Genomic DNA, 13,168 nt, shown 5'->3' with positions numbered 1-13,168 from the left:
CCATTTTCACATTCTACATGCATGAGTTGCAAAAAATATTTTCATTAGGATGACACAAAAGAAAGGGCGGAGGAAAAAAAAAAGTGACCGGTAAATCTGTGATCCCAGACGTCCGTTCATTATCGGTTCACATTTCAGGTGGTTGGATGGAATTCTTTTGGTTTGTGAGTTCAGAATAAAAAAAATATATATATCTAATAATAATAGAAATTACATTTCACAGTCTGCTGACTCCTCACAGCTCTCTGATCAAGTCTAGATATGGTTACCATTTAAAATAATCACAGATTCTGTGCTTGAGTGAAATTAATTCATCATTGCCATAAGTTACTATGCATACAAAATAAAGAAGTAACTAGGCAAGGGCAAGAGCTCACATATTCAATACTTCAGATTGCTTAATAAATCAAAATGCCACATATGTGCTTGACTGAAAAAAACGATGCTAAAAAATCACTGAATTTTAAATAATGACTGGCAAAAAGTTTAATAACTTAATCTACAAATTTTATGCCTTCAACAAATCTTTGATTATGATCATATATCTGTTTGTACCTCAGTGTGAATTGTAATTTTTTTTCCCTGCCAGTGAGCTGTCACAGCACGAGGGGGGACATCACAAGCAATTCATTACAGCCTACAGCTTCTTGTAGCGAGTTTGGAGTTTGAGATGGAAAAACGACCACTTGGAAAGCTACGTTCGACACAACCCAGTCCTCCGGATTAAGTAAGGAGAGCCAGGCTGCCGTGCCTTAGAATTAAAAGCTTCCTTTTTGGCACTAAAAGGCCACCATAAAAGAGCATTAATGACTACTTCTTATAAACCTGTGTATGGTAATGGTTTCTGCTCTCAGATAGAGGAATTTCAAAAGTGCTTCACTGGTGAATAAAGATTGCTTTGGAAAAAAAAGGGGGGGGGGGGGGTGGTAGCTGAAGAAATCATATTTACAAAATCAGGAGTGGGGCCAAATGAAAAGGGATGAATATGAATAATGGACTTTGCTTTTTTCCGGATTAACATTATTCAAAGCAACAGAATCAAATGTGGTTATCTCCTGTCCAATGAGCCCCTACACTGAGAAAAACCTCAGTCATATTTCAATTCTTCATTTGAGCTGACAATAAATTGTAGTTCTGTGATAGGAGACATTCAGTCAAGAATGTTCAGAACTTAATTCTCTTCTATTTACAATAAAGAGATGAGAAAGAATAAGATAAAAGACAGACTATTTGCCACAGTATGTAAGTGTCCCTGAATGGATGTGTGAGAGTGTGTCAGAGTGGAGAACAGAAAGTGGAAAGAAAGAAAGGGGGTGAATAAAATGACAAAGAGAACCATAGGAAAGAGTGTAAAGTGCATGTTCAATTGTACAATCTCCACAATGTCTCTTTAGATTCAAACGCAAGAGGCACTCAGGAATTGTGGGATTGATACTGCGTTAATACAAATTAATGTTATGTGAATGCAACCAGCTCTGAAATATAATAATAGCAAAATATTCATTGTACACCAGCTATCCAGTTACTAATATAAATGGATATGAAAGGCAAGCATTGGTATTAATAAAATAAAATCCACTAGTATCTCATTAAAAATCAAGAAAAAATATTATAAACAAAATATTTTACTATAAATAGATTTATGTGGTATAGTAATAAATGCACACTTCTTTGAAATGTTAGTGCAGCACGGCTTGTCCCCTGATGGAAAAAGAGGAGGAGAGAGACTAGTCTCCTACATTTAGGCTCGACCCATATCATTTACATGTTACCTATCAGGCACCTCGTTCTGCTGAAGCAGTAGACAGCCCTGCCGCTGTGGGCGAGCGAGACAGTGACGAAAGCCCGATCAGTCGGCTCTCATTTGCATATTTGCCAATTTCATTAATTAACTCAGCCCACCTAATCAGGGCTAATTGACCTATAAAGAGGGGAGGCCTCATTGTCTCGTCCAATCATCTTTATCACGAGGAGAGGAGGTGCGCGGCGAATACAAGGCACTCCAGACCTAGCTGTATTTATAGACATCGTATCTGGAAGTGTTTCACTCAGAAAATACTGTAAGTGATCAAAACTGAGCTGCTTTGACACATTGCAAGGACTGGATAAGAAAAAAAAGAAGTAAATGGACAAAATTCTTCACGTTGCTCTGGTGTTCTTGTTGAGAAAAATCAGAGGAGCTAATGACAGTTGGATGGGTCTGACTCTCCGCTCCTCTCCACAGATCCAGCGGACGGGCGCAGGGGAGCCAGCCGCGTCTGACACAGCTACAGAGACATAGCTCATTGTGACGTTTCCAGTTATTTCTGGTTGATTAGGGCCATTATGTCTCGAGCTCTGATTTATGTTGTCATTCCCTCTCAGCAGTCCTGCATCGATAGATCTTAATGAATTGGTAAATAAGGGTGAAGATTGCAGTTGACAACACCGCAACATTCCTCATTCATACCAGACAAGATTTATGTAACCAATTAGAAGCATAAAAAGGTGGGTTTGGTAAGGAGGGGGGAAAAATCATCTCTTCTGAGGAAAATTACTAAAGTCTAGCCAACAACAAAATAGATAATGAGAAGTCCTTAACTTTGGCTTAGTTGTACTTTCTGCACAGAAAGGTTGGGGACTCGGAAGAAAAAGAAGAAACGATCCCGGTCCTATTATGATTAAAAAAAATAAAAAATAAAATAAATATACAGAGACCGCTGAGTGTGTGTATGCATAGTCTGACTGCTTGACTGCACCTCTGCTTTAAAAAAAAACATACCCGAGTGTCCAAATCACATCAGAATAATGCCCAATCCAAAAAATCCTGATGGAATCAACAGATTAAAAATTAAGCCAGAGCACCAACAAAGAACCACTTTGATGTGGAAATGTTAAATTCAAGAAGCACCCCCCCGCCTTCACACACCTCCCACACACCCCCCAACAGCCAAAACAGAGACACTGAAAATGAAAAGTAAGGCATCCATGCAGGTGTGCGCACGCAAATCAACTGTTACCTTAATGTTTAATACAATCAGCAGGGAAATTTTCATCCGCATTTTGTAAACGCCTCATATTTCAATCGCTTAATCTCCCCAGATTGTAGTTATAGAAATCTGTTAGCAGGCAAATAAAAGGCCACTTTGTCATAAAAAAAATAAAATAAAATAAAAAATAATAATCAGATAAAAGTGCTGATCATCAATAGCCTGTGACAGGCCAGGAAGACCCAAAGGGCAGCAGTGAACAGAGGTGGAAAATTAAAGCGGAGTGATACGGGAGCCGGCTCCTTTCAGCCTCTCTCCCTTCAAGCACATGCAAATGAGGCCGTGCTGCTTAACTGCATCATTTATGTGGATAATAGCGGCATCATCATTACGGGAACTCAAATTAAATTACATCACAATTAGCATAACAAAGTGATTGGTTAAACTTTCAAAACAAATAACGCAGCTCTGCTAATGAACAGTGTTAATTGGCGAGTGTGCATTCTAAATAAAACATGTAGGTAAACATGTGTTTTAGTCTAACAATTTTAAATTTCACTTTTCCGCTTTTTATTTCTTTTTTGGGGAGGAATAGAAGAAAACAGAAAAAGAAGACTTAAAACTGAATACTGCCAGGGGGATTTGTAAGCTGAAATATAAAATGTGTAGCATTTAATTTTATTGCGCTAAAGAACCTATTATATGCCAGACTCTGGAGAACAATGTAAATTATCTGCCTTCAAAATGGAGTTTGGCCAATTCTCCATGTGAACTAATCACATAGCTCATTATGCATTAGGGTATTAAATTATGAAGAGGAGTCCCTTTCACATTCCTGCACAAAGCCCTATAAAATGTTAATAATATGCCCACAATAGCCCAATACCATGCCTTGCTCACCCTCATCAATATTTAAGTAAACAAATGATCCCACTCGCCTTTGATAAAGATAATTAGTGCTTCACCAATTATCAGTCTTGTGACCTCTCTCCTCTTCAAACTAAACGTCTGCTCCAAAGAGTTTGGGATTTTTTTTTCCCTCCACACGCAAAGAGATGGGAGAAAAACAAATAAGTCAAACTTCAAGTAACAGCTTTGCCCTCTCAGAACACATATCTGCAGCTGATTAATATTTGATTGTTATTAGCTTATGAAAGGTTATTGAGTGGCTGTGCCCTTTTATTCGGCTTAATCATAGTGGTGCATCACTGTCCTCTTGATTTTAATGATCAATGATTAGCTTAGCAAGCGAGTAGCAACATCTGAAACACACACACACACACACACACACACACACACACACACACACACACACACACACACTATCCAAATAGTACAAGAGCAGAAAATACCACAGCAAGTTCATGCACACACACACACGAATTCATTCAAACACACACACACACAAAGCCAAAACCAGCACACACGTGCTCACTTGTACGCATGCACACAGACACACACACACACACACACAGCCATACACACTGAGCCATTCATCAACACTAATTAAGCAGCAGATTAACAGAGCCCGCAGACCAAGGCTGAACGGTTGCACAGTGGGACGACCAACGGGGAAGGCAGGAGACACAGCCTGGCAATAAAATACAACCATTAAACACAGCCAAGAGCCTGAAGTCGACTATGGGTGACAGAGGATTGATGGCTGGATGAATGATGGATGGATTGATGGATAGATAGATGGATGGACAGAGTATGCCTGACTTTTTTTTTCTTTTTTTTTTACCTGAAGGTGAGAAGTGCCAGAGAGCTTGACCGAGGAACAGAGTACTTGGCTCTGCCACCGCCGAGGGTGTCTAGCAACAACGGCCCCAAGTCGACTGGTGTCACCGTGTGAAGAGGCAACACTATCTGTGTCATCACTTTAGCCGTGTTTATGGGGGATGGCATCATAAACAAGCCACCCCCCACCACCAACCCCCCCTACACTTCTCGCCACCCGCCACACAGCCCCCGCCCCAGTTCCCCTCTTCTCCTTTCCTCTCCTCTCCCTCTCTTGCCACCTCACCACCACTGTACCATTCATGCATACTTAAATCACACTCGCCCCATTAAAAAAAAAAAGAAAAAAAGAAGGGAAAAAAAAGAGAAAGCCCAGACGCCTCTCCTGACAATTATTCTATCATTTCCAGTTGTCACCGGGGCAATTACCGATCGGGGGGCCCTTGTGCAGGTCGGACATGCAGGCCCGAAAGAGGAGGCTTGAGTTGGGGGAGAGAAGGAAAAGAATGGGAGAGGGACAGCGGAGGGCGTGTGTATGCGTGTGTGCGCGCGTGTGTGTGTGTGGAAGGAGGGAGGTGGGGGTGTGGGTGAGGGGGTGTAGTGTACAAAATGGAAATTTATGACAGAGAGACGGTGGCTTCTTTCTCTCTCCGCACTGGATATAATTAGACCATCATTTTTTTAAGTCTGAAGATAATGAAATTTCGCAATTACAGGAAAACACCACTTAATCATTTGATTCACAGGTTTAGTGGAAATGAGCGATACCGCAATTACTAGTTAAAGCTCTGCTTTTGGTGCATTTTTAGAAAATAAATCTGAGATAAGTTTTTTTAATTTATCTCAGCTACTTCTAAAAAGTAGCAATAAAGCATGTGCATCCATGCATTTGTGTGCAAATGTCTAAGTGTGTGTGTGTGTGCAGGTACTCTGCGTGTGGGTGGGTCCTGTGTATGACTGAGAGAGTGTGTGTATGTGAGAGTGTGTGGGGATCTTCACACGGGGACTGCTGTGACTCGTCACAGGATGTTCGCCGGCTCTCCCCTTGCATCTCGCCTGCATGCTTACCAGGGAGGCTCGCGCTGCTCTCGCTCTAATCGCACATCTGCTTCTCTGAGCACACGCTCTCTGTCTCTCTCTTTCTCTCTCCCTCGTGCAAGTGCACACACACTATCGCTCTTGCGCACAACCTGCCGGACCTGCTCTCTCCTTTGCTCTGTGTAGTCGGCATTGCTGAGACAAGAGGGAGACAGAAGTACGAGAAGAGAGAGGTGCACTCGCCGCAAAGGTATGTGTGTCTGGCTTTATACTAGTGCTTTTCCTTTCAGCTCCGATTGTGTGCATGTCAAAGTGTGTGTGTGTGGATTCAAAGAGTCTGAATGGGATTAGTGAAGGGCTCAGCGGCAGTCGGTAGCCTCCATACCGTGCACGGGGCACTTAAAAACAATTAAGCCATATCACATCCGTGTATTTCCAAGTTACACGACATCACGAAGCACTGCTACGTTAACACAAAACTAAGTCATAAATAGTCCAAAAGAGGCAGATAAAATGACCTACCTTTTAAACAATGACTGAGAAATCCACTCTCCCTGGTAAGAAGCATTTGAAGAAGTATTCTCAGAAACCTGAGAGCATTACGGTGCATCAAAAATGAAGAGAAGGGGAAAATGCCAGTAGCGGAAAACAGACGGCAGGAAAGTGGAGGCAAAAAAGGAAGAAAAAAAAGTAGAGTAACTAGCTGACGCTTACTGTCAAAGACATCACCAGAGAAGTATTTACAGCGGTATTTACAGTAGTGCGAGGGGAGAGCACCTCTGCCTGGTCACGTCTGCGAGACAGTTGCCGTTTCAGTGCTGCCTAATTAAAACAAGTCAGGCAGCCCCGCTGGATTGTTTTGACGCCTGAGGACCAATAGTACACAAAAACCAGTGGCTTGATCGGCGGGGTAGGGGGGCTGGTCGTGGGGAGCAGAGAGGAGGGGGCGGAGGGTGGCGAGAGTTGGCAAAGAAATGGGGGGGGGTACTGGAGGAATCTGAGAGGGGAGGGAGACGACAAAAGGTTGAAAACTGGCGAGACCGCCACATGCCGAATGCTTGCTTACTTTTTTTCTAAGATGATCATTAAAACTGTTATAAATACCTTAACAAAAGGTATTTTTAAATGTAAATGATTGGCCAAACAAAACAGTTATGGGAAGGGAAGGAAGAAATATAAAAAGATATACAGAGAGCAAAAAGAAAAAAAAAATTAACACATAAGCTGACAAACATTTCACAGCTTTTCTCCTTCAGCCAGAATGTTTAAAGGCTTGGTTTACTACTTGATAAAAGGGGAAAATGTGCTTGTACAAATGTTACATTCACATATTTGAAGCCTAATGAATTAGGTCAGTATCTATTACCAGAAGTGCAAAAGCTGCCAATCCCTATCGCCGGCTAAAGACGCTGACAAAAGCTGAAACGAGCTGAACGAGCCTCGGCTGGGATCAGATGTGCTGCATGTGATGTATTGACGTGTTTCCCCCATTGTAAACAACGCACAACGGGCAATGAGACGGAACATTTAGGGCTAATGGTGTTTGCCAATCTTTTTGTCAATTTTTTTCCTCCTCTTTCTCTCCCCTTTTTCTCCCTCCCTCTCCCTTGCATGCCACAGATGTTTTTCTTAGTCGCTCCAACAGACAGGAATCTACTGGCAAGAAGAAAGGCTCGGTCTTCCCCAGGAGAGAGGAGTACAAAGCCCCCAGTCTGCACACAACAGATGCCGAAAGCTAGTCCATCTGCCACCAGCTTGCAGTGCCACATGGGCCTGAGAGATTTAATACAAGAGAGGACTTTTATTTATTCCTTTGCCTATGTAAGTTTGTGCCACATAATCAAATACAAATACACATCTAAATCTGGCAGAGATGCAACTTTAAAATTAAATTCACACTAACGGACACACACATGTGCGAGCATACAGGCAGCCGCAAGAGGTTATAGGGAGTGCAAGAATCTTCTGTTTTAAAGAGAGGCACCCGGGGCAACTATGACAGATTTATTTAGGCAAAGATGTAGCCCCCAACGCGGGGTAAAGACCACTTGAACTCACAGCTCAGAGCGGCGCACTGGTATAATTTAACAGCCTCTGAATAGCACATTATCTCCCCGGCTCTGTTGGAGCATATTTTAGCTGTATGATATCATTATTAAGAGACAAACACAGACCAAAAAAAAAAAAAGGTAGCATTTTCATTAGTGTCAACTGTCTGAGCTCTGAGCTAGGAAAGGTAAACACCAAACAATCATGACAGGCTGAAAGAGACCGTGGGAGCTGAAGCAGGCGAGAGAAAGAGAGATGACAAGAGTGGAAAAGCAAGCAAGAGAGAGAAAAAAAAAAGAGAGACAGCGACGGAGAGAGTCAAAAGGGGCTAACATTAAACAACTGCTGTTAATTGCTCTAAGCATCCACATTATGCCAGTAATTTCTCCCATTTCTCTTTCAGCGCTAAGGGCTTCAGGCTAGAAAGCTCCTTCAGCCCCTTTAATAAACTACTCCGTGCCCCACTGGAAAAGACAAACACGAGGCCCCTGGCCTTAGAAACATTTGCCTCACTAGGGGGAATGCTATGCCTGTTTCTACACTTCTGTGACAATTCTGTGCCTTCTCCCTTCAGGTATTTGTTCCCCACGTCTCTTCTTCCAGTGCTTTCTGCTGCCAAGGTCAACAGAGACAAACAGGCCCACCAGCGTCTTGATGTGGTGGCAGCAGAACAGTGAGAGGGGAAAGAGGGAGAAAATGGGGGAGATGGATAGATAGACATGTGTAGTGGGTACAGTGGGGAGGGGCGATGGTGGCAGCAGCTGGTTACCAACCTCGGCAAAAGCAGCAGCAGTGGAGGAGCAGTGGATCTGAAACGCAGTCAAACTCCACACTGATGATAGCAATAAATGCTTCCCATCTCCCCGCACTGCTAGAATTTCCATAGTTTATACGCACACAAACACACCACTACTATTTCAATTAAAGCTACACTGGCACTGGGGACAAAGTCAAAGCACATGCACTGCTGTAAGGTCAGCTACTAGGAGCCAATCTTCAGCTATAATTTTATTAAGAGGTATTAGCCTAAATGTATTGAATTTACAAAATAATGCACTAACTTTTAAATAAAACAAAAAAAATTAGGACAAAAGGCAAGCACAAAGATTTCTCAGAGATTACAAGTGTAATATATGTATATTTCTCCCAAACCTTTCAGTAAGTCTATTTATGTTGTCTTACTTCCCAGAAATTTAGTCCCACCTGGAACAATTGGTAGAGCACCCGTCATTATTCATCACCTAGCACGCTAGCAAGGGCAGCCTTACCACTGCAGGAACCGTTGGCTTAAAAATAAATAACTTTGAGTTCTAAAACTTTGTATTAAATAAAAATAGGTTTTCATATGTCAGTCCTCTGAAAATCTTTTTGAATAGAGAGGTAAAAAGATTTGCTTGCCTTAATACTGGTGATCCAGTTTGGTTTACTCATAGCACATTCTTCCAGCTTGACACTGAAAGTGGTCAGCCAAGATTGAACTTGCAGGAGACTGTAAAGGCTTTTATAAACACATTTTACTGTCACAGAGGAAATAAATTAAGCAGGGATGGTGATGAGCCCTTAAATTGCATTTATGACTTCATGGTTAATTCAAGTTTCTACTTATATTATACATATGTTACACTTGTATTGAAAAAAAAAAGTATATGTTATTTTTATATAAACATGTAATATGAGCTCAATAATCCTGACTTTTCAATATAAGGTTTAAAATGTCCTCTTTTAATTTTCCCATTTTTGGAAATAAATTCATGTCACGCACACACATGGACACACACACACACACACACACACACACTCCTTTCATAAGTTGTCACATAAATGTTCCACAAGCACAATTCCTGTTCCACTAAGTCCTGCCTACAAAGAATGAAATGAATAAGCCAAATAAGGCATAATGAGGGGGTAGGGCTCTTACTAGTCCTGGTCAATGCTGATCACATGATATGTTGCTTATGGCCACAGAGCAAAGACCATTACAGACCGGTGATTATATAAGTGGTTGGAAGGCAGCACCATTTTAATATACTGTACTTAAGCACCGGGGTATCCATGGCAACTTGCCCTGCACCGTGCATTTAGAAAATCCCTCATGAAATGCCTATTAAGTGGATGATAATGACAGTGTCCAAATATATTTGCATATGTATTTGACAGCCAAAAAAGAAAAAGACAAAAAACCACAAGAGAAGTCAATGGGGGTAGAGGGGTCCCCGATTGTTGCAATCATAGTAATAATCATAATAAATATGTTGACTTTTGTTTGTTTGCTGCCATTGTAAGAAATACAACATTTTTAAATCAGTGATTAATGAAAGGCTTTGCTTCCAGTAAGACCAATACTGTTGATTATTATTGGTAATGTGTGTGAATTAAGGCCTCCTCGCCTTCCTCTGGGATTCTCCACATGTGACTTCCATTTGCAACTCTGGCCAAGTGCCCAACAGGACATCCCTGAGAGAGTGTTTGCTTGACTCAATATCAACAGCCCGAGTAAGCAGCTGGAGGGGACACTCTGGCCAAACCCAGCCATCGCTTCTATTGAAAATAAACTAGGCTGTGCATTCACTGGGCCCAAAAATATCAACACGCGCTGCAAGGAGCCACGTATAGCACTCTGCACTGTTCCGCTGGTGCCTCTCAAAGGCTTAATGATACCTGCACCTCCCCTCCAGCTGCTTCTGCCGACGCCGTAGCTACACACAGACGGCAGGTGGGCGGGAATTAAAGTATACATTACAGCAGAAAAATAAAAAGAGATCGAAATGACAGAAGTCAGACAGTTCAAGCTAACTGGGCCTCTTGAAGCGAAGGAGCTGGTAGACTAGCGACAGACACTCCAGGTTAAATTGGCCCTCCAGTGCCTCCTCTTATTTTCCCCCACCACCGCAGCTGCCTCCGATGCCCACCCCCAATTCTAAAAAAAAAGAAAGAAAGAAAAATAGCTTTTCTTCAAAAACATATTTGAATTAAATGAGTTGCTGAAATCAAAGGCTCAGCTGAGATGGATAAATTTAAACAAGCAAGTGCAGCTCACAGCAGTTTACCTGTTATACAGCAGACTGGAAGGAGATGAAAGAATAGCGCATGGAAGACAACTTCTCTTTTTTCACAGCAGTAGATATTATCATATAGTAAAAGGCAGCTACGGTTTAATTAGATTCCTACTAGGAGAAAAGTACATGCTACTGAGTTGTTGTGGGTTTTTTGTTTTTTTATCTTCTTGGCCACTGAAATGTCATCAAGCTAAAGCAACGGCCAAAAAGAAAAAAAGGGCGGGGGGGGGGGGGATTCAATAGTCGTCTCATGCATTCAGATTTCCTGTTAGGGGATGAATCTGAAACCCATTTATGACAGTGATCTGTAGTGTCTGAGGATCCCACAGCTCCAGCTCTGCCAAAGAGATTATCATTCCCAGAACCACGGCTACACAGTTGAATGGCAAAGAGACAAGCTTCACTGGCAGTCAAAAGAGCACAACACCTGTATATGCTATGCAACAACCCGCTATCTAACATCCAAGGAATCCCATCAATGCACTCACAAGTAGCAATAAAAAATGCTTTCATGCCGGATGAAAATTTAGATGCTGACCGTGAATTAGATAATAGGGAAAGTTTGGGAATAATCCCCAGAAGCTGTTGTGACGTGGAGCTTTTAAGTGGACTTTACAGACCTCCGATTACCTCAGCCTTCTGGGTTCACTGCTGACATAGTGGCTATCCATTCATGACTAAAACACCATTCAACTTGATACCAATTACACCTTTAAAAAAAAAGACTTGATCAAATTAATTCAGGAAAATGGCATTGTAGCAAAGAATAATAAACTCATTATATGGAAAACTCAAACTCTCATATTCTCTACACCACGGCTAATTCAAACCTAATTTTTACTAGCCACTAATTTGAGGGTGAAGGGGTTGGGGGAGTAGGAATTACATCTGGAGGTAATTCAATGTGTGGAACTGAGCCCAGTGGAGGCTATAATACCCCCCCACTCGCCCACACGCACAAAAAAAAATACAAAAAAAAAGACAGACAAGACATAGAGAAGGAACTATTTAGGTGAGTGGGACTTCCGGAGCACTGAAACGACACTTCTCACAAAAATGTTTTCATTATGCTGTCACCAGACACAGGCTGGAGAGGATATAGGTGCTGCAGGCACAGACAGAGAGACAGACCGAAACACTGATAAATGAGGAAGAGGGGGAGAGTTTTTTAGGAATTGTGTGTATAAGGTGCAGGCTCCTCCAGACAGCTGCACTGGCTCAGGATTTAGCCAAGTATGTGGAGTTGAGGGAAGGTTGCGGGTTAATTTTGACTCCACCGTTGGGTGTTGTGCCCGCTGTAAAATCTCAGAGTTTATGAGGAAGTCTCCCTCTCAAGTGACCAGCTACATCTGGGCTGCCTAAGTGGGCTGCCTAATAAATGGCACACTTTTTCAATGATCTGCAATTTCAAAGCACTGAGTAAAGGGTATCCAGCTGTATCAATTTCACTGTATGGATGCAAACTTAGCAGCTATTTGCAGGGAGGTATTTGTGCGGAGACTAGAAGTGGTAATGTTTGAAAGATTATTCGTGATGACGCTGAAAGCAGTCACACCGCTAGAAACTGCGGGGAACAAAAATCTAAAGTTTGGCTCCCAACAATGCCTGCAGGAGAACATTAACATGTGATAGAGAAACTCGCCTCAGTCCCTTCCACACCAGAACCCCCTGCTCTTCACTTAAATCCTTTGCCATCCCTTCAACGCTAAATGTGTTTTCCAAATGAAAATAAACGGAGTCCGACTGGTTTGAGGCAGTCATACTCTGGAATATGAGATCAAATAAAGGCTTCTGTGGAGGCTGAAAGGAGAAATGAAATGGCTTCTGAGGGGGAGATGTACCGAGTAATAAAATTACTCCTTTATATCTTCCTAAACAGCACATGTTCCCCCTGGAGTGGGTGAGGGCTTCACTTCGGTCAAAGACAAGTATGCAAGTGGCAATTTTTCCTTCAGGAAGATTCCCTGATACACTTCTGGAGACTTGGCACACTGCAATTTTCTTGAAAACGAGAAACTATTTCAGCAACAAGTTAAGCGGAACTTTGGAAGTTTCACTTTGATGATGTGCTGGTACACGCTGTCATTGAAAGGTATGTTCCATTAAATTGGAACAGCAAGATGATTCATAAGCCTATTGCTTTTCAATGTGTTCAAACTAGGCTGAAATGTTCGACTGTATTTTATACTAACACATACAGTTGACTTAGAGCTGACCATGATGTACCACAAACACAGCAAATCATTTTTGGGATGAAAAATGTCTCTGCTTTGAAATTGGTTAGCTATTCCAATTATACAAGCACCACTCCATTTG

At 42.0% G+C, this 13,168-nt stretch overlaps 1 protein-coding gene across 9 annotated transcripts in view; it reads right to left on the bottom strand.

The window, feature by feature from the left end:
• foxp2 (forkhead box P2) overlaps positions 1-13,168 on the bottom strand; it is a 102,551-nt gene that overhangs the window by 64,227 nt on the left and 25,156 nt on the right. For 2 of the 9 annotated variants that reach the window (XM_039601082.1, XM_039601078.1), the window contains exon 1: positions 6,270-6,445. The exons of 6 other annotated variants lie outside the window; for them this stretch is intronic. Coding sequence is in view for 1 of the 3 variants with exons in the window: in XM_039601080.1 (XP_039457014.1) it covers positions 6,462-6,473 (12 nt within the window). In the remaining 2 variants the exon portion in view is untranslated. One more of the 9 variants, XM_039601080.1, reaches the window with a different exon arrangement.

The sequence above is a fragment of the Oreochromis aureus genome, linkage group 17 (genome assembly GCF_013358895.1).
Source record: "Oreochromis aureus strain Israel breed Guangdong linkage group 17, ZZ_aureus, whole genome shotgun sequence".
Taxonomy (NCBI): domain Eukaryota; kingdom Metazoa; phylum Chordata; class Actinopteri; order Cichliformes; family Cichlidae; genus Oreochromis; species Oreochromis aureus.
This window is presented reverse-complemented; position numbering and strand designations above follow the sequence as displayed.